Below are 21,289 nucleotides of genomic sequence, written 5' to 3'. Positions count from 1 at the left end.
GCGAAAGTTCTCACATTGCACTACAGTTTGGGCTCCTTGTGGTCACATACTGGGACTGCAGACAAACAGCATAACATTAGGCTTTACATAAATATCAACAATGAATGTTCTTCATGAAGAGTGACCTTGAGTCTTCTCTGCCTGTTGGGTGGAGGGCTGGTAAATCCAGCTTCGGTCTGTATTTGAATCTTCATTATTCTTGGCAATGCCTTTCATGTGAGTTGGCAGCTCCAAATTACTTTGCTGCCACAGCACCCTACAGATCATCACAGCAGCCCAAAATAGCTGCTCAAAGTGAAGAAACCTCTGCACAAGGAGCAATCTCAAGCCCCTTTGTGCTACTGAGAAAGTATAAAGGGACTCCTAATTGTCCTTTCCTTACAATAGAGCATTCATACTTTCTCTTCTTTCTTTCTGAACTTGATATTTTGTTGACACCAAGTTTGTGCAGCTCAAGAGTATGGGTGAGATTGCTTCATGTGAACTCTGTGAGCTCTGTGTTCAGCAGCTGCCTTGGTGGTGAAAACAGAGAGCAGCTTCATTGCCACACATCCTGTTTCAGGCTGTCCCAAATACCATTCTGGATGCAGAACTCAGAACCAGGCAGGCTATTGAGCTGGGTTACACATGTAACAAAAGCAAGCTGATACACTTACATTAGTTTTGTAGTATGCACAAATTCTTCCTGGGCACCTGAGCAATGCACCTGGCCAGTGGCACCAGCAGATTGCTGCAAAGGAGCCAGATCCTAAATAATTTTTGGCCCTATGTCTCATGATCATAGTTGATGTCTGAGCCTCCCTGACTTCCAGAGCCCCCCTTCCTCCAGAATCAAATATGTGGTTAATGTTATTAAACCATTTTAAAAACTGCTATAGTTAAATTAGTGCAGCTCCTTTGAACAGACATTTTTGAACCTGTTAGTCCTTCAGCTCCTTCTCCATCCTGTATCTCTGGGTAATCTCACTTGTAATCATGAATTCAGCTACCATCTTTCCAATGATGACTCACAGAACATCTCTAATCCACAACAATCTCCTTCTGTCTTCCCTGAAGCCCCAGCCTGTCCCTCACACAATGCTTGGTTCATGCCCAGTTGTCAGGCACAAGAAAGGGTTTTCACTGCTCATTTCTCTCTCCCACCTGTGTTCTCCGCTTCTTTCAGCAATGCAGCCTCTCATGAAGAAAACCCTGTGGTGTTCAGCAATCACATGAATCTCTCTCTAGGTGTTTGCACCCATACTCTCTGGCTTAAGTCATTTTGTATCACCCTGCTGCTTTTCTGTCATGTCAAAGTACGTCTTTATTCTCAAATTCTTGTGCTGTTTCATTTTCCTCAGTGTAGAGATCATTTCCCTCCTCACATCAGCTAACTTTGAAACCAATACTTCCATTGCTTCTTGGTTATTCCCTCACACAGAGAAGCTTCCTAGAAATAAGAAATAACTGTTTTTTTTTGTTTGTTTTTGCTTTTGTTTTTAATAGTGTCCTCCTATGCAGAGTCTTACAAAGATCTCTGTGGATGGTTGGTGTGTCCTAACAGCAGGAACCAACAGCCACAGCTAGGAAACAGGCTCCTCAGACTGGTGCCGCATAGAAGGCAAGAAATTGAAGCCTGGCTTGGGCAGGTCAGACAGCACTTGCTGAATGGAGCAGATAGAGCATGGTTGGCCCTTGGGAAATGCTGGAGATGATGTGCATGTGGTCTAAGGCACAGGGTGAGCCTATACTTTAGTCAGGGGTCAGGACATCAGACTCCTTCCAAGACAAGACGTCTACTTGGAGCAACGTTGCTCGTAACCAGAAGCTCTCGACTGAAAACTGGGGACCGACATTAACAGAAGGTGGGATTTAGAATTAGTGTGGGCACAGAAACGAAGATGGGAGGAATAGTATTAAGAACAAGCAGGGTCTGTGGCTGGTCAGAGCTCACCAACTCTCATCCGTGGTTTCCCTAAGCACTGTATACCAATAGAACCTACACACCTATGGAACAAGTGGCCCTCCGCTCTCCACCTGTAACTTCTCGTGCATGCCAAGCACTAGCTCTTATTTACGCCAGCACAAGCGGGCATGAAGCCGAGACACCAACAGGCTCGAGAAACCGACGCACGTTAAGAATGATCGCGATTTAAAGCTATTCACTACGGTTAGAATTAAATCGCTATCATTAAAGCCGATGCAGCCCGCTGCACAGCCACGCGAGCGCTCGTACCGGCTCGGCGGAGGAGGCAGCAACACGTAGCCGAGAGAAGACCACCTTTTCACGGCAGTGACTTCTTCGGGCCGGGTGCTTCCCGCCCGGCTGACTCACGCTGGGTGAGTCACTCGGTGAGAGCCACCCGCCGGGGCCGCCCCCTAAGCCAAGCGTTGCTGTCCCGGCGCCTGTCGGCAGCGCCCATCTATCGGCCCTCAGCTCCGGCTGCCGGAGGGAGCCCGCCGGGGCGGAACGGCTTCTGCTCTCCGGCTGCTCGAGCGCGGGGGTTTCCTTGCGCTACGCAGCGTTATAACGCAGGGCTTATCGTAATGGTGTTGAAAACACGTTTTAAAGGACTGCACAGCCGCACGATTCGTTCCACACGGTGCCCAGCACGGACTGCGGGCAGCACGGCTGCCCGTCCCCAGAGGGCCCCGTCACACGCCCGGGCGCTGAGGTAACTCCTCTCTTCCTCTCACGGCGCGGAGAGCAGCGACAGCCGTCGCTTGGAGCGCCCCGAGGCTGCGCGGGCGTCCCTTTGCAGCACACCGCTGCTTCGGCTTCCTTTCCCCAGGTCTCCCGGCTCCGATCGCCCCCCCACCACCTTCAGTCCGCTATCTCGCTTAGGGGCGGAGAGGGCTGGCCGGGCCCAGCTGCGGTACCGGGCGCTGCCTCAGCCCGAGCCCGAGCCCCATCCCCGCGCTCCCGCTCCTCTAGGCTGAGCGGGCGGGCTGCAGTGGGTGGGGCAGAGAACCGGCATAGCTTTTGACGGGCGTTCCCTCCGCCCTATCAGAAGCGAGGAAGGGCGGGCGCGAGCGGCGGCCGACCAATGGCAGGCGGGCAGCCGCGCGTCGTGCCCCCGCGATCCGAAGAGCTATAAAGGCGGCGGAGTGCGCGCAGCCCCTCGCTTACACAGTATGGCCGGCGACATTAGCTAGCGCTCGCTCACCGCTCTTCTCTGTAACAGGGGAACACGGACTACAAGGAACCGCACCGCCCGCCCGCCAGCTCGGACTGTAACCCTCTCACATACGCTCACGCCGCGCTCGCCGCCGCGCATTCAGGGTGGCTTAAAAAAAAATCTCTTTTTTTCCTTTTTTTTCTTTCTTTTTTTTTTTCTAAATTAATATTGAAAAAAAAAAAAAAGCCACAACAGCCCCAGAAGGTGAAGCCCGCCCGGGACGGAGCGGGAGCCGGGGGCGGCGGTGGGGTCGCCGTTAATTTCTGTGGTTGTTGGTTGCCGAGTTGTCTCACCATGAAGGAGAACGGTGCACACTTCTTCGAAGGGACCGAGAAGCTGCTGGAGGTGTGGTTCGCCCGGCAGCAGCCCGCGCCGCAGGAGCCGCACCAGAGCAAGGGGTCCGGCGACCTCCGCACCATACCCAGGTCCGGGAACGGCCGCGGGAGGGAGCGGGGAGAGCCGCCGTAACGGCCGCGAGAAGGAGGGAGGGAGGGGAGGAGGGCAGCGGCCGGCGCGCACGCGGCCCGGGCGTGGTGGCGGCGGCGGCGCCGCGGGTAATGGCCGTGCGCGGGCGGACGGCGGTTGGTTCCGGGCTGCCGCGAGCGGGAGCCGTTGGTGGCGGCGGCCGCGCGCGCGCCCTGAGGGCGGCGGGCCTCGCGCTCCCCGTCCCTCTGACAGCGCGGGGCGCTGCCGGCGACGTGCGGCGGGCTGAGCGGAGGTGGGCTGGGGAAGGCCGCCCGCGGGGACGGTGCTCCGGTTGCCTTGCGGAGGGTTGGTCCCTCGCGGCCGGTCCCTCCGGCGGCCCCGTGGCGCGGTAGGCACGGAGGGAGGCGGGGGGGGTGGGGGCTCCTCCCGCAGAAGTGTGGCCGGGGCCACGGCTTACACGTGAGTTTCTTGGCGCTGCTCCCAGGCGCGCTGCCTCCCTCTCTTCTTTTTTTTTTCTCCCCCATTGACAAGTTCAAGCCAATGAGAACTGGGCGCCGCGCAGGGGTGGGCCCCTGCCTGTCACCCAATGGGTATCTGAAGAATGTGCGCTTCTTTCACTGCCACCCAGCGAGGCAGGAAGAAAGGCCCAGGCCCGCGCGGCTTCGGTTGCACACGTGTTCCCAAGTCGGCCTCGGGGGCAGGGGACAGCTTTTCTCCCGCTGTGGCTGAGCTGGGCAGTGCCGCGTCTGATGGTCACGGGTCGCCCTGTGGAAACCCCATCGGGCAGGGCGTCGGATGGCTGTGCTGTAGCTCCCCAGTACAGTACTTCATAGGGGGAGCTGCCTGGGTAGACTGGGATGCCTGTCCCTGTAATAAGAGGTCCAACTGTAGAGCTGCTGAATATGTTACTGTGGCACAAGCACCCTGGAAGTGTCAGAAAATGGTTGCAGCGAGCCTGAAATGAAAGCAAAATCTGTTTACTTGCCCTAGAATGGTCCCAGAATCGTGTACAAGTTTGCAGGGAGAACAAGGTTTGCATGCAGATGTAATGGAATCACATAGTTGAAGATGCTGTTTTGTCTTCAGCACGTGAAGCAAATGTGAAGGCTCGCTTCTATTAGGTCATTGTAAGCCTAGTAAAACTGAACTCATGGGTTGGGATGGCACCCAGACAATCTGGTGTTTGTGGCATATTCAGATCTGCTTACGTGTATTGCTGTTAGCCAGTGGTCAGTCTTCAGGATGCTGGAGATGCTGTGACGTGTTGAATGTATGGGATGTGGTAATGAAGGCAGCATCTCCAGTCAAAGGTGCATGCTCAGCTTGTGCTATTTGTCTTTTCCTTTGTTTCAGCATTTCTCAGCAGATTTTCTTTGTAGATGTATTAGTAGAGTTAGCTATCCAAAGGTCTGAATTGCTGGTGAGCAGATAACAGCCTCTCCTAAAATAATGGGCATCCTGTGTGCATGCACGTGTGTCCATGTCACTAGCTCACAGCTACCAGAAGCTTCGTTTCTGCCATGACAGAAGCAGTGCAGTATAGATGTTTGCCTCTGGCCTGGTGCTCCGAGGCAGTTTGTTCGTGTAACTCTGACATATAAAGCTGTTTAGACCTTTTTTGAATAATGTACTTAGCATGGAAATGATGAGATGTGATTGTATGTTTGTTATTACTTAAGAGGTATAGCAAATATAAAGTTTGAACTTGTGCTGCTAATGTCCAGGCAACCCTGGTAGAGCAAGTTCTAGCTTACATTTTTGCAGATGATCATACAGATGTTATGTAGGCTCTGGTTCCTGCTATATTTAACTTCTTTCTAGTATGAAAACTAACAAAAATTGGGTTTTTTTGCATTTGTATGCTGATATGGGAACTTACAGAACTTCTAGTTTAGAGATGGTGTTCTGCAAATGCTTTCTTCATTGACACATTCATGCTCTGCTTCATGTGTGAGCTGAAGCTTCCATCTACAAACCAGCAATGGTTTTTAAAGCTGTTTAATACAACTTAATGGAATGGAAGGCAAGTACTTGGGCAGCTCCTTCACAGTGTGTAGATATGGCCATAAAATTTTAATAGGGTAGATACAAACTGTTAACTATTGAACATGTGGCCTTTAACACAGTTTCAGAACGGGGAGGGAGCTTTGAAGGTATTTGTGTTAATTGGGTCTTAATAGAGGATGCTGATTGAAGCTGTCTACCTTTTTTGGTGGGAAGGTGAGATGTGCTGTTAACCTGTGTTGAGGGATAATGATCAGCGATACTGTGTTGTTAATAAAACTTTGTTTCATGCTAACAGTCTTCTTGAGATGTTGGACCTAAATTATTTTCACTACAATTGATAGATGCAAATGAGAAAATTCTGAATGCAGTGGACCCTTCTATGCTAATTCCATAAAGGCAATTGAATAAGCTCGTTTGAATCAAAGCTGAAGCTGTAGAACAATAGCTAAATTAGAGTCAGGTTGCAAACCAGTTGAGCTTGCCTTTTGTATTGTACCTGCTTAGTAGTGAAATGCCAGCTATTCATCTACTGAATGACTAAGCTGGCATTCAAAGCCAAAACTTTCCACGTTGTGTGCCCTTGCTAGGGATCAGATACTCTGAAGTCTTTAGATATTACCAGCTGCTGAGGAAAAGGTTCTAGAACTGGTTAACGAAGAAGTTATGACATCTTTTTCCCCTTCGGGCAAGGCTGCTTTTTAGAGAATAACATGAATAGATGTGAAATGTATTGTTCTAATACCTCCAGTTAGAGTCCCGGCTGGAAACTAGAAGGAAATGAATTAACACGGGCTTTAATTTGCTGAGGTGTGGGGGCTTTTTCTTTGTGTGCTGATGAGTTCTGCAAAAAGGTCCTGTTGTTGAAATACTGAGAAGAATCTGGAGCTGCCTGCCCCGCTCATACTGAGAAGTGGAATGAAGTTAACGTTTTTGTGGCTTTAGTCATTTGCGTTAACTTGGTGCATGTTCTCACTGTGCTATGTGAAGCACGTTTGTTGAAAATAGTCATTAAGTATAAAAATGAGTGTTTGCTGGAAACACGATGACCACGCTGTGAGTGGAATTCTGTGGTGACTGAGTAGCGTTTTCACTGTCCCCACAGCAAAGAAAGCAGCTTACGCCTTCAGATGAGAGTGCAGCTGAGCATTTCCCACCTCTGGGCTTCCTGTGGTCTTGAATGCGCACAAGTTTGAAGCCATAGTGTTTAGATTCTAGTATTTAGGAGTCCATCTCTCAAGCATTCAAAAGATTGAGATGATATTTATGAACCTTTAATTTAGTATTTGTTTATATTTAGACACAAGATAGGAAACTGGAGAAAGAGCGGTGCAGTAGTGAGCAATATGGGATGATACTGATACTGTGAAGTACTCAGCCTATGCCAGATGAGAACTGCTAAGCAACAGCGAAGGCAAGCATCTGATAGAAGTCCTGTAAATGCTTGCTTTGTACTACACCCTGTAGCCTGAGTCAACTCCCACGGTCCTGTGGAGTGTGGTGGTGTTATTGCATGTTCCTTCAAACAGCAAAGGTGTGGGAAGGCTGGGCTGCAAGCCGCCTCTGCTCTTACTCCTGGGAGGCTCTGCACGGAAGCATAGCACTGCTGCCTGTGGCACCTGACATGGGCAGAGGCAGGGTCGTGCAGGGAGGCAGGATTCTGTCTCCTCTTCGAGTTTATTTCGTGTGGACATAAAAGGTAATCTGGAGGACTTTACTGGTGAATTCAGTCTTCTCCTGTTGCAGACAAGTTCAAAATGGCAGATAAAATGTTTGCTTGTAGCTCTAAGTTAAAGAGTAGCTTCACACAAAGGAAAGAAGCCAAGCCCTTTTATGCTCGCTGCTCCTGACCGTGATACTGCTTGCAGAAAGCTAAGGCTTCCATTGAAGGCCGTTTGATATTTTCCTACCTTAGTGCTGAAACTTCAGGATTTGGTTAGTTACTGCCTGTCATAAGCCACTTCATAAACCTCTTTAAACTTGTGGCTACTGGTATATTCTTAAGATGGCTTTCCTAATGGCTGTTTATTCAGCCAGGAGAACAGGAAGGCTTGATGCTTATGGCAGACAGTTGCTGCCTTACAGTGTGTTCCTTCTGGAGAAGGTTAGACTCAAACTTGCCTTAAATGCTGCATGTGAGACTTCTGCTGAAGTCCTAATGTGCTTATCAGGGCTTATGCTTCCTGGAACATCTTGGGTGTCAGGTGTTATCCTTTGATGTAACAGACAACGGAATGCCCCTCAAATATCTCTGGAGGTGAAGTACAGAGTCAGCATTCCTTGTATATGCTGTAGCAACGGTAATAAGGGACCTGTGGCAGTAGCAATACACAGCCTTTAAAACAGTATCTGCGGCCTCTTTTGTGCCATGGCTGGAATATCTTAGAGTCCTTTGGGAATTATTATCTTTACTAGTTGGCTCAGGATCTTCTAGCTAAAAGTGTGTGGTGGAATTGCTTGTGATGTGGGTATGACTTCCTATTCGGGTGCTTGCCTTTCACTCAACATTATGTGCATGTCCTTGGAAAGGTTTTAGGCTTAAGATAAGGGAAATGTACGGAGTTTTTGTGTATCTATTTTCAAAGCCACGTAGAGGGTGTGGGGTCTTGTGTGCTCCACAGATACTGCAGAAGTCAATTTATCATGTTGGAAGTGCCTTGAGTATACATGATTCAAGGAAATCTATATTCAACAGCAATCTACAAGCTAAATTATAATTTTAATAGGAAATAATTAACATGCATCTGTCATTCTGCAGGGAAAAAAAACACATGAGCTTCTAAGAGATGCTTTAAGAAGCTTGTGATTTGAGCAGTTGGCAGTTACTGCTTCTACCTGTCTCAGAATAATTGTAAGTGATGTTGCAGCTCTGACACTGGTATTCAGTCAGCTTCTATGCTAACTGTGCATAGGTTGCTTGGACTGGGCATTACATTTACCCATGGTCTGGATCAGGGTGCTGACAGGATACTGCCTGCTGAGCTGTGGCCTGCTATTGGGGTAAATATTTAGGAGGTAACAGCTGGGAATGAAAGGTATTACTCCGTAGCTCAATACTAGATTTTAAACAAGGTCTTAACAGTAAAGTACAAGGTAAATTTGGTTATTAGTTTGATTACACACTTGTCAGTTGTCTTGTTTTTAATGAATAGATATGCAAGAATATACATATATATATATACAGCTGAAGCTCTCTTTTAGAAGTTTTGTAGACCTTTCCCAAAGAATTCCTGCCCTACTGCAGAACAATCACCCAGTGCTATCCGGGCTCCATGAGAAAGATCATGAAAGGGCTGTAAAGGGTTTATGCTGCTGACTGTTTACAGAAACAAATTCTTCAGAGTTCTAGATCTCCTAAATCACTATTACTCCCTTCCTACTTGGCCTGAAGCAGTCTGCTGATAGGGTAGGGTGCTAACCTTTGCAACACAGATGTGGGAGTAGATTGCTAAAATACATTCTTTCTCTTTTTGATATGTTCTGACAACTAAAGAACAAGCAGTTTTCTATCATTTGAGCATGGACAGTTTGTTTACACTTGAGTACATGTATTCATTTCATTTGATTCTGTGGGCACATGCAACCATTTAAGATGCACAGTGCTTGTCTGTTGGAGAAGCTTATGACCTTCAGTGGGTGTCTGCTGTTTGATAATTAAGAAACAGGATTTTATCACTTTGGAATGGGTAATACTAACTTTACATAACAATGAGGTGTTGGTCTCAGGTGATTTTGTCACTTGGGAGTTCCACCTGATGCAAGCCTGCTACAGAAATCACTTGGCTACCAATGATACTCAAGTATCTTCTAATATGCTTAGCTTCCTTACGGGGAAGTTGGCTCCAAAGTGTCTGGGGTTGCCCTGATGACTGTTTGAGAAATATAGGAAATGGTAATGCAATCCTCATTTCCCCTTAAAAGAGGAATTTGGAGGAGCAGAAGCCCGTGATGGCATTTCATTGAAAATTAGTCTCTTGGGCTCTTTTTCAGTTGGAGGTTTTGCTTCACAGTTAAGTTAGTTAATTATGAAATAGGATGCAATGTTCAGGTCTTTCACAGTTGTTAACTTTAAGGCTTTTTGTTTGACAAAATACAATGAGATTAAGTGTAATACGTGCACTGATAATATTGAAAGGCCATCTCTTAATTTTTGCTTCCATGGTAAGTGTATGGGGAAGGCACTCTTTTAGCTGAAACTCTTGAGTAATTCTACAGATTAAAGCAAGAGTTAGACTTAGTAAACCTAGTAAAACAATGAAATATGTCAAATAAAAGGGTCATCTTGTTTAAGTAGGTTATATAGAGATCAAATCCAGCATGTTAGTGGGGTGGCCTTTCTGTAGTTGCTTCCTGCGCTTAGCTTTAAAATGCATGTAGATAAGGTGAATATCTCCATAAAACTTCATGATGTGGCCAAGTCTCATCCTGGCTGCTGCAACCCTTTGTTAGTTTTATGTATGTTTCTGGATCAAGATTGACATTGTGTGTATTTCTCAATTTGTGGGCATTTTCTTTCTCGATGCTATCTTAATCAGAACAACTAAAAAAACTCCCCATTAATTCCTGTAAAAGCTGAATGCACAAACACTTAGCATATGGTTAGTTGTGGTTTCTGCAGTTGGAGTAGTGAAGAGTGGAGCAAAGCTTCAACAGATTTTAAATAAGGTGCTGTGCCACTGCAGTATCAAAATGCCAACTATAGTACTAATGAACTGAAGTAGAGACTTCCTTTGCATGGTTTGCTTTGGGTTTGACGTGCAATCCTGTATTGGTGCTATATCAATCCCTCATTGTTGTGCTCTTGAACCTCAAAATTGTTGCATCTTCCTCCACTAATATGATCAAGACTTAAAGGAGCTATTTTCCTGAAATGGCCATTGCTGTATTACAGTGATATTTAGAAAGCTTATTTACATGCACAGTGCTGAGATTTTGACCAGTTAAGAAGCCTCTGAAGTCAGATTTATGCTTTGGCGATGTCTGAGATAGTCACAGGTCTATTAATGCTCAAACAAGTACAAAATCTTATCTGTGGTAGTGTACAAGTAGAATTACTGCAGCATCAGGCAGTGCAGCAGATCTATGCCTCAGCTTTCACAAATGCTATGTTGGACCTCTGAGTGGTTTCATCAGAGGCAGATAGAACACAGACAGGAGCGCTGCTGGCATGATTTGGAGTTATTCTGCAATAGCAGATACAATTAATACATCACCTAGTTCAGTTTACAAGAAGAGTGCATACAGTAGGATGTTACAGGAAAGATACTAAAGCTGGCAAATGTATGTAGGTGTGCTGTAGCTTCAAGATGACTAAATGCTGAAGTTCTCTTCACACCAAAATAGCCTGGTTGTCCAGGACCGTGTTTAAAGTTTGACTTCAACCGTTTCACTCTTTGAGCAACCTGGCAAATGCAAAAATGAGAAGAGACTGGTTGCATTTTCATATGAACTTGAGTATCAGGAACACAGCCCATAGTACGACATAGAGTTTAATGTGTCAGTGCATTCCAAATGAGCTGATCAACTTGATCTGCAGATTTGAGCAGTCTGTGCTGTCACGTCTCCAGTTGCTGAACAGAATTTCATCAAGGTTCACTAATTGGAATGGTGGGGAAAAATTCACTTTGAATGTCTGGATCATTAAAAATTGGATTTTAGAAAGTTGATCAGATGTGCACCTAGTCATGAGGGATTTCAAGAGGATTCTTTTAAAGTCACTTCTCATAGCTTTAGTCTTACCTAAAAGAGGGATACAGTCTGTAAGCTAAGCATGTTCTGCTTGACTTACACCGGTTTAGTGCAGTGCATACTATAAAAGGGGAAAAAAAGTAGCAAAGGTGCAGAATTCAGTTCAAGAGGCATCCTCAAGTGAGGGAGAAGCAAGCAGCATTTGTTTGCTGGGGTGCTTAGGAAGCAAAGAGCATCTGGACTACAGCTGGGAGATAGGAGAACCTAAAACTTCAGCTTTGCACTGAAGTTTCACTTCGGCAGATTGACTACTTTTTTTTTTTCCCTTAAGGGGAAAGATTTGGAGCTGCTGGAACAACCTGCTGCTAGAATTAACAGTGAGTGCTTTGTCCTGAAGTACAGCTATCAAGCTTTTGCAGTGCCAAAGGGAAAGAAGGTCTGACCCCTGAGGATTAGGTTGACAGCTACAGGGGCAGCTGAGCTCATCTGGGAGCTTGTGTAGTGATTGGAAAAAATAGTGTTTCCTTCAGTCTCCCAGCCCAGCTGTGAAGAGTTATCTACCCTTTACCAGCTGGTGAAAGCATCTTAGTTCTCATAGTTGCTTCAGCTCTATAACCTGGTGGGTGACTTACCTATATGTTGGATTACTAAATTCCTTGGCTCATAACAGGTCTGAGCAGGAGCCAGCACAGACCTGCAGTTGGAATATGCTGTGACAGTCTTGTAGTTTTGCAACCTTGTGAAGTTGTATCTGTCTGATAGCAAATTTTACTGTTATATTGGGTTCCACTGATAGACATAACTGAAGTGACAGAGTAGTTGAGGGGTCTTTTTGCAAGTCTGTAACTTCTCATGAGTGCTTGGAAAATTTTTTGCTTCATTTGTGCCTTTTGAATTTTCAGCTTGTTAGTAGAATTTCTCTCAGAATGAATAATGGCAGTCAAGAATTGAAATACCAAATGTATACCATCATAGTGAAATCTAGCAGAAGTTGAATCTACATCTTCTAGAAGTAGAAGGAATTCTATTATCCACATTGATCAGAGGAATTCAGGCCATTAAGATGTATTAGTTCTTAGGGCTGATTTTCATTAAAATTATGAGCTTGATTCCAAGTTGAACAAATGTAACCTCTTAATGGTAACATACTGTTGTATTACTCTGATGGCTACCAGTGGCTCCTGTAATTGGAAGTATGAGAAGATTCAACTTAAAGCATACATTGTTATAAGATTGAATTTTCTCCTTTTGCAACATGGAGGATGTAATGTTCAACCTGCTGTAGTGGAAATGCCGAGTCATGGCCTGACCCAGTGATTGAGCACCTGGTGGGAAGGCAGGGCCAACCCAGGGGAGCTCAGGTGCATGCAATGAACCCGAGTGACCAGAATGGCTGGAGCCAGGATCCACCCCTTCCCGGACCTCATTTAAGGGTTGGCAGTGGAGGTGAGGGCTTCTCTTGCTGGAGATCCCTGCCTACCTGAGGCTTTCCAAAGATAAGCAGCTAATTTCCTCGATTTCTGCATCCATGGCTGCTGTATTTGGGCTGGTTCTCATTTGCTGTAACCAAAGACTTTGCCACCCTGCTATTATCATCCCATTATAGCATTACACCTGTCCCAGATGAGCTAAGCTTGGCACTGTTGTTTGACAGTTGCAGTCATGCAGCAGATTATGCTAATGGCTCCTGTGGGAAAACTCAAATTTTGCCATTGAGAGCTAAGAATTGAATAGCACTTCTATTGGGTTCATGGTTCCTATGTGAAGAGTTGCTGGATCTGAGAGCGTGAAAGGAGATGGTGACAGCTACAATGCTTCTTATAATACTTTTTTTAATCTGTGTTCCAGACAGCTTCAGTTTAACCTGTTTTGACTCTGCTGTAATTTCCTTGCAGGATTGAGTGGGACAAACTTCTGGAGAATGTGCATTGTTTGATCATAAGTGTGACAAAAACTGACAAGCAGGAAGCTTATGTACTCAGGTAAGCCTATTATAGCTGCTGCTCAGAGAGCACAATGGGTAAAAATGTTAAAGCTGTTGTATGGGAAACGATGTTTGGCTGATAATCCAATCTTGGGTTAAGATGCTGTCATTAACAGCTACAGCTTGCAAGGGCCTGCTAATTGTAGTACTATCATGCTTCTGTTCGGTAGCAGGAATGCTTTCGTAATTAGTAGTGTGATTAGTTTTGACTTGCTGTGGCATTTCTGCACCTGATCATTACGTTTTTGTCCTGGGGTAAATACATCTCCTCCACTTAAAAATTTATTCAAATTTTAGGAACACTTCAGCAAAACAGTACACATAAGCGTTAGTTGTAGGTCAGCAAAAACTATCAATAAATTGGCTTTAAAGACAGATAATGCATTACCAAAAGGACACTTGTAAAAATGTATCTTTCTTGGGATTTTGGTCTTGCACGGCAGTTGGTCTTTTGCCATATGTTTTTCATCTGGAAAATACTTTCATGCTTTTTTCTATATGAACTTGTCAGACATATTGACATTCTCTGCTTTGCTTCAGATTACAAAATCTGCAGCTTTTGTACTGTGAAAGGCTGTCTGGAAAGGAAGGTTGGGTTAAGAGCAAACCAGTAAAAACTGTGCTGAAGCTGTCTTTCTGCGAGCTCCGTATTTAAAAAATAAAATTCTGAAAAAACTCCTATATCCTGGGTGAAATATGACCTTTACTTTGTATTCTTAAACAGCACTCCAAGCTGAGTTAAATCTATTTAAGCTAGATTTGTCCTCTTCATTTATTTGCTGGGAAAGTACTTGCTATACACTTACAGTGTTCTGGATGTAGTATCAGTGGTAATCTTAATTCGGTAGGCTTGTAGTTCTGTATCTGGCTTAAAGAAGTCAACAGTATGTGAACTTCATCTTCTGCAGAGGGCTTATCATAGAACTGTGGTTATAACCTGTGATTTCCTCTTTCTGTGGACCAGTGCTGGTTATCACTTTCTAGTAGTCAGATTTCTTAGAAGATGCAGCCAGACATAGTATTAATTTCTGTAAGGATTTTGCTTCTCTCTGGGCTGACTTTCTTGATAGCTTTACTTCAGCTGAGGTCAGATTTCTCAAGTTTGACTCCATCCTGCAGCTAGATTAAGAAACTGCTTGTCTGTTGTGTACCCACTTCTCAGCACCTGTGTTTCTTGAGTAGACTGAGGACATGTAATGCATGTAGCTCTTTTCCTGCGGTGCAGTAGCTGTGTAATATGCAGCTAGAGCAAGTAATTGTTTTAGGAAGTCGTAACAGCTCTCACATGTTCGCTAAAGTCTATTGATTTGATCAATTTGCCAAGCATGTTAATGTCTTGTATTACTGCAAATGAACATTCAGTATACATGTGGTTGGGATAGGAACCAAGACCTAACCCTTGTCTCCTGCTTTGTATTAAGTGTTTAATGTATTTTTCTCATCGCTTTTACAGTGAGAGTAGCATGTTTGTCTCCAAGAGACGTTTCATTTTGAAGACGTGTGGTACCACCCTCTTACTGCAAGCACTGGTTCCCCTGTTGGAGCTTGCTAGGGAGTACAGTGGGTTTGACTCAATTCAGGTAAAGTGCTAAAAATGCATCTCCCTTCAAATAGACAGCAAGCCTTTTATTAATATTTCCAATTTGTTTTGTATTTTTTTTCTTATTTCAAATATTTCTTAGTTGTTTGCTTCCCAGAACAGGTTATATGACTATTTGCTCTGCTATGGAACTTAGCCTTCTATTTGCCTTTTAAAGATCGCTGCTTTATAAATGCTACTGTGTAGAGTTAAGGTTACTTAAAGGTGAAGAACTTCTATGCCTATGTAGTCAGTGCTGAAATAATTGAATTTTTTTGTGTGTAAAACCAATTCAGAAGTTTGCTCTCTCCTGTAGCTTACTAATCAAGCTAGGAATAAACATACGGCTAGCAGCATTGTTGACATGGAGAAGTCATGTCCTGTGAAAGCTTATATTAAATTTTCTAAATTGCTTTTAGGTTGTAGGCAGATATATTTGATATGTAACATATACTTCTATTTTTTTCAGAGCTTCTTTTATTCACGTAAGAATTTCATGAAGCCTTCCCACCAGGAGTACCCACATAGGAATTTCCAGGAAGAAGTGGAGTTTCTTAATGAAATTTTCCCAAGTAAGCATATGAAACTACAGTGAGGTTGCACAGCTTGTGTAAAGTGTTGATATGAAGTGAGAAGCAACGAGTGGCATGATAACACATAGACTTTTGAGGCCATTCGTTTAGCAGATCTTGCAGTTCTGCAGCTGACAAGCTTCAACAGCATACAAATAAAAAAGCTATAAAGAATTTCCTGATACTCACTTACCAAGATCAAACTTGAAATCTCCTGAGCTTGACACGTAGCACCTTCTCTTAACTGTGATGATATTCAGGAATAGAGTAAATAAGTCTCCAAAATCCAGCTGTCACAGACTCCAAAAGCCTGGAACTTTGATTTTTAACTACTGGCAGAAAAGGTGGGGTTTTTTTTGAGAGAACATGGAAGCTGTAGTACTGAGTGTTTAGCAAATAAAACACTGATGTCTTGCATATCTGTATGTGCACAGTTAAAGCTATTATGTGAACTGCCTGCTGAGTAGGCTCCAAACTGGAGTCCTCAGACCACCCAAAAGAACCACTTTTTCTGGCTATCGGCTTAATGCTTCTGAAGTTAAATGCCTACCTATTTGCTACAGGTGTTAGCTGTATCAGTGACTTGGTGTGTAGTGAGAGACGTTATCCTTAAGTGTGAAGTGAGGCCAATATTATGTAAGCTATCTGCTGTGGTGTGTTAACTGGAGCCTTTTTGTCTTGACTAGATGGAGCAGCTTATTGCATGGGACGTATGAATTCTGATTGCTGGTATGTATTACAAGAATTTGAATTTCTTTGGGGGCTCACAGCTGAACTTAACTTGGTGCTGATAATACTTATTACATAAGTGATTTGTATCATACATAGGTACCTGTACACCCTGGATTTCCCAGAGAGTCGGATATCCAATCAGCCTGATCAGACACTGGAAATTCTGATGAGTGAGCTTGACCCAGTAGTTATGGACCAGTTCTACATGAAAGATGGTGTTACTGCAAATGATGTCACTCGTGTATGTTTGCTTGAAAACTAAATACTTCGGGGGTGGTGAAAATTAGGCAATGCTTAACTTGTATTTAGAAGCTTTATTTTGTGTTGGGAAAGGTCTTAAAAAATCAGATTAATGTCTTTGGAGCTTTGGTGTGGTGGTCAAATGGGTTTAACTCTGTAATTTCTGTCCTCATTTTAATCTATGGAAAAGAGCAATTTGCAGTGCTTTGGGTGACTGGAAGTTTCCTCCTCTGGAGGATGGAGAAATAAGCATAGAAATGCAATTGAGTAGAATGGAGGTGAAGAGAAATAAGAGGGCTTAAACTGAAGATAACAAATAGTAAAGTTATCTAGCTATTAAAATTACAGATAAATCACAAAGTTCTTTGGGTGGTTTAGAGTATAGCAGTGGGGGCGAGGTTTAGGTCCAAGCATAACCTGATGGTTTTGCCTCCTTGATTTTTTTTTTCCAAATGAGTAACTCCTGTGATGTGAATGAATTTCACTGATAAAATACACTGACTTAATCTGGTTTTCTGTTCTTAAGTTTTGATTCTCGCTACTGCATTTGCTGTAGAAATTTTTGTGGTTCAAGTACTGAGGAGAATCCCTTGGATTCTGCTTTATTGATGGAGCAGAAGGAAGTACTTTCACACTCCAGAGTTAATGCATCCACAAACTGAAGGCTGTTTACTGGTTGAGTAGGAGCTCCATTTCCCATTTTAGTTGCAGATGCACTTATGCTCTGTAATTTGAAGTTGCTCCTTCTTGCTGCTATGCAGTTTGCTTCTGTAAGTGTTGAAGTATGCAATGACTTGTATGCAGCTCAGCACTCACCAGGTAAGTGACAGGATGCAAAGCAAGTTTATCTGCAGTGGTACATAATATCAAACTGATCTGTTATTGGAAGAATTCTGGTGTACTGCTCCTAAATTGATATTCATTCTGAGTTAAACAAGCTTATGGAGATGTGTGATTTCAACTTCTCTTTCAGATGAGTGGAATTCGTGACCTGATACCAGGTTCTGTTATTGATGCTACAATGTTCAATCCTTGTGGGTATTCAATGAATGGGATGAAATCGGATGTAAGTTTCTCGCTTGCTTATCTTAATACAAATTTTCAGTTCTACTTATTTTGTGATAATAACTTTTTCTTTTGTTCTTCAGGGAACTTACTGGACTATTCACATCACTCCAGAACCAGAATTCTCTTACGTTAGTTTTGAAACAAACATAAGTCAGACTTCTTATGATGACCTGATTAGAAAAGTTGTAGAGGTTTTCAAGCCAGGAAAATTTGTAACAACCCTCTTTGTTAATCAGGTGAGTCCCCATGCAGTAGCTTGTTAGCTCCTGAAATGCATATAGACACAAAACACAGTGCTGGAGATGTTTTTACTGGGGCACTAGTATTTTCTAGTTTGTCTCTACATTTGTATGGTAGCTTACTTAGTAAGTTGAAGTACTCTTCAGTATTGCTTTGGCATGCACTAAATTTGATCTCCGGAAAACTTATGTTTTAAGACAAGGCAGTTCAGATTTAGTATCCTGGTGACTTCATGTGGAATTCTGTATAGGCATAACTTGCCTTTTTCTGAATTTGGCTACAGCTGTCAGTTGTAAAAGTGCTGATGGTGATGCTGCCAGCAAATGATTCATGAATGAGCAGTACCCTACATAAGGAGGAGAATGGTTGCTTGGGACTGAAACTTTGAGCAGCTGTCGTACAAGAGTTTAAAACATGTTAGATGTCACAAGAACTACTAAATACATATTGTGCCAGTCTATCTCTTAATGCTAAGTGTAAAAGAAGTAAATCTCACTTTTTGTTTTCTAGAGCTCTAAATGTCGCACAGTGTTTTCTTCTGCTCAGAAGATTGAAGGGTTTAAACGTCTTGATCACCAGATTGCTCAATTCAGTGATTACAATTTTGTTTTTACCAGTTTCACGAAGAATCGCCAGCAACAGCACAGTTGATTAAGAATGAAGAAAAAGCGCAAAAAGAGATCCCATAGAGAAGGTGGTGGTTGCTTTCTAGTTAATGATTCAGGGGGCCACGCTTTCCACTCCCACCACCTTGTAGCTGTGGAAAGCCCTAGGTGTAATCATAGTATAACCATTTTGAATTGTATGCATTATTATATCAAGGAGTTAGATATCTTGCATGAATGCTCTCTTCTGTGTTTAGGTACTCTATGCCACTCTTGCTGTGAAATTGAAGTGCATGTAGAAAAATCTTACTGTATGAAACTTAACAACACTTGTAAAAATGATTCAGGTAGAATTACACACAGTATAGTTTTTCTCCAGGTATCGCCAAAAATTTCCCACAGACAAGGCTTTCGTCCTCACTAGGCTTCAGCCTCAACCTACTCACTGGGACAGTTCTTTGTTAAATTGTCATTGATTTTTTTCATCTACGTTGTGACTTCAGTCTAAAATGATTTTTGACAAACTTGTATGATTTCTAATGAAACTGATTCCTAAGTAACACTTTTGTGTTTGGAGAAAGTTCTTAAAAACAGTTACAAATTGTTTTGCTACTACAGGTGGTGGTTGACTTATTTTTACATCAGACTGACTTTTCATGCTCTAAATAAGTTTATAGGAATCTGTTCAGCTATACTGTAGCACTGGGCTAATGCACTGGTCTTTCACCTCTAGACGTTTGGGTACAGGTACTAATGCAGGTTGAACTTTGTCTTAGCTTAATGCTGGTATTTATCTGTCCACATCCCTAAGCTGTCACATTGCTACACAATGCCAGAGTCTGGAAAAGGTCAGACTTGATGGGGGAGGGCTGAGTCGGGATCCAAGTGCTTTGGAATAGTTGTGTGACAGCTTTGCAAAGTGCGAGTTCATATTGGCACCAGGCATCTTTCCTAATCACCGGTTATGACTAAGAAGCGGGTGCTCTTGAGCACTAGCAGGTAGACCTAGCAAAAGAGTGGGATTTGCCAGGCTGGCGTGTTGATTGGTTTGGGTTATTCTCAGTAAAACTTCCGAGCTACCACTTCTAACTGTAAAGAGTGCTTCTACACTGGTCCAGTGTCACTTCGTTTTGTTGTTCCAAAAGCAAAGCTAATGCTTCTGTCTTGTGACAGTCCTGTGACATTGTTGTGCACGTGACTTATGTTGTATTTGAGTGTTGTGACCTCATCTGTTTTTTCCTCCTAATTTCTATGGTGGTTCCTCTTACTGTGACTTGAGGGCATTCAGTGAAGGCATAGAACAAGAACTGTCTGGCACACCTGGACAGAAGTGGAGTGCTATTCATAGAACATGAATAAGTGTGTAATTCAAAGTCACATTCATGGGTATTGACTAAACTGCAGACTTTAAAAAGCTGGGAGACTTTCAGCTATGTTTGCAAATACCAGGATCCTAACAGCTGTGAGAGCAGCACATTAATTAAGAAATTGGGTTTTTCTGTCCTCTTGCCCTTGCAATGTTTTGACTTTCTGGTTTGATGCAATGGTTTTTTGTTCCTTCCGTATTTATAAATGAAGCAGTTTTTTAGTGCTTCTAAACTGAAGTCTGCTTGGTTAGAAATCAAGTGGTTGGAACACTCTGAGTTTTTTATTTTAAGCGTATTGTTGATGTTCTTTACCAATGTTATCAAGTACATGCTGTAAATGGCACTAATGCTTCTTGGTGTTAATACTGAGGACCAATATTTCAGTGGTTTTTGTTCTTAAATGTTGTCCCAACTGATCTGACATCTGGCTTGAGGTCCTTCGAGTAGACTGAAGATCCCTTTTCAAGTAATACTGAAATACACATTTTATAAATAGAAGCATAAGCCTCGGCTATAAAAATGAAAGCTGTTGAATGGATTATTGAACTATCTGGGGTGATCAGGATGGGGGGGGAGTATGGTGTTCATAATTTCTGTGGTGTTAGACTTTGATCATTTAAAAAATATCTGTACCACAACTTAATGCTTCAATAAAAGTTTGCTTAAATTGTTTGTAGTGATGATCCAGCAGTTCTGCCCCATGTGCTCGCATGCTTTTCGGTGCCAATTTGGTTTCATTTTGAAATAGATTTAAAATATTGCTCTGATTTAAGCTAACTCTTGCTTCTGCTGGATTTATGTAACAAACCTTGGCATGTACTTACTGTACTTAAGCTTAGACTGACTTTGAGAGTTCAAGGTGAAACTTGCCTCTTAAGATGAAGTAGGCATATACTAATCCAGATAGCAAACTAGATGGGGAAACTAGTGCTTACCAGTGTTATTGCTAAGCAGAGGCAATAAGCATCAGTGGAACTTGCAGATTTCACGTGAGCAGTTCTGTACAAATAGCAGCTTCACTTTTGCGTTACAGAGCTCTAGCAGTGCTGATACCCATAACAATTGCCTTGATAGAGGATACCTGTGCTAGTGGTGATGGCCTGAGAACCTTTGAACTGTTCATGTCTGAATATAGTATTCATATGTCACCCAAACCTGTTTTGTCATGCCAGAGTTCTCTAATTGTGCTTTGAATATGGAATGATAACTTCAAGTTATTGAGTGTTCAACACTATTTAAAATGCATAACTAAGCCTCTTGAATTAAAAGAAGAAAATCCAGGTTACAGCTTTAAGAGATTGTCTAAATTAGAGTAGTTGGCTGTGACAAATTAGCAGTAACTTAGCTCTGAAGAACAGCTTTACAGACTGACCTTCACAAAAATAAATATCCACCTTAAGCAATTGATGTTTCTCTATTTTGGCTCATTTTGCCTCAAGTTTCCAGGTTTCCCACAAAAACAGTTACCATTCCCAACCACCTGCTCATTGAGCAGCCGTTGCCCAGGGAGGTTCTGGATGCCTCATCCCTGTAGGTGTTCAAGGCCAGGTTGGTTGGGGCCTGAGGCATCCTGGTCTAGGATTAGATATGGAGGTTGGCAGCCTTGCCTGCTGCAGGGGGGATTGG

At 43.4% G+C, this 21,289-nt stretch overlaps 1 protein-coding gene across 3 annotated transcripts; it reads left to right on the top strand.

Moving 5' to 3' along the window:
• The first annotated feature begins 3,103 nt into the window (after nt 1-3,103).
• AMD1 (adenosylmethionine decarboxylase 1) lies at nt 3,104-20,335 on the top strand. 3 transcript variants are annotated; one of them, NM_001012569.2, is made up of 9 exons: nt 3,104-3,583; nt 13,172-13,258; nt 14,714-14,840; nt 15,309-15,411; nt 16,098-16,140; nt 16,240-16,384; nt 17,357-17,449; nt 17,532-17,687; nt 18,202-20,335. In NM_001012569.2, exons 1-9 carry the CDS (start codon nt 3,453-3,455, stop codon nt 18,340-18,342), a joined length of 1,026 nt encoding a protein of 341 aa, NP_001012587.1. In that variant the 5' UTR covers nt 3,104-3,452; the 3' UTR covers nt 18,343-20,335. The 3 variants fall into 3 exon arrangements, with proteins under 3 accessions (NP_001012587.1, XP_046794827.1, XP_046794826.1); XM_046938871.1 differs by lacking the exon at nt 3,104-3,583 and adding an exon at nt 3,669-3,712; XM_046938870.1 differs by lacking the exon at nt 3,104-3,583 and adding an exon at nt 3,748-3,876.
• Nucleotides 20,336-21,289: the final 954 nt, after the last annotated feature.

This window comes from Gallus gallus, chromosome 3, assembly GCF_016699485.2.
Source record: "Gallus gallus isolate bGalGal1 chromosome 3, bGalGal1.mat.broiler.GRCg7b, whole genome shotgun sequence".
NCBI classification, from domain to species: domain Eukaryota; kingdom Metazoa; phylum Chordata; class Aves; order Galliformes; family Phasianidae; genus Gallus; species Gallus gallus.
The sequence above is the reverse complement of the archived record's forward strand: the minus strand, read 5'-3'. Positions and strand labels throughout refer to the sequence as shown.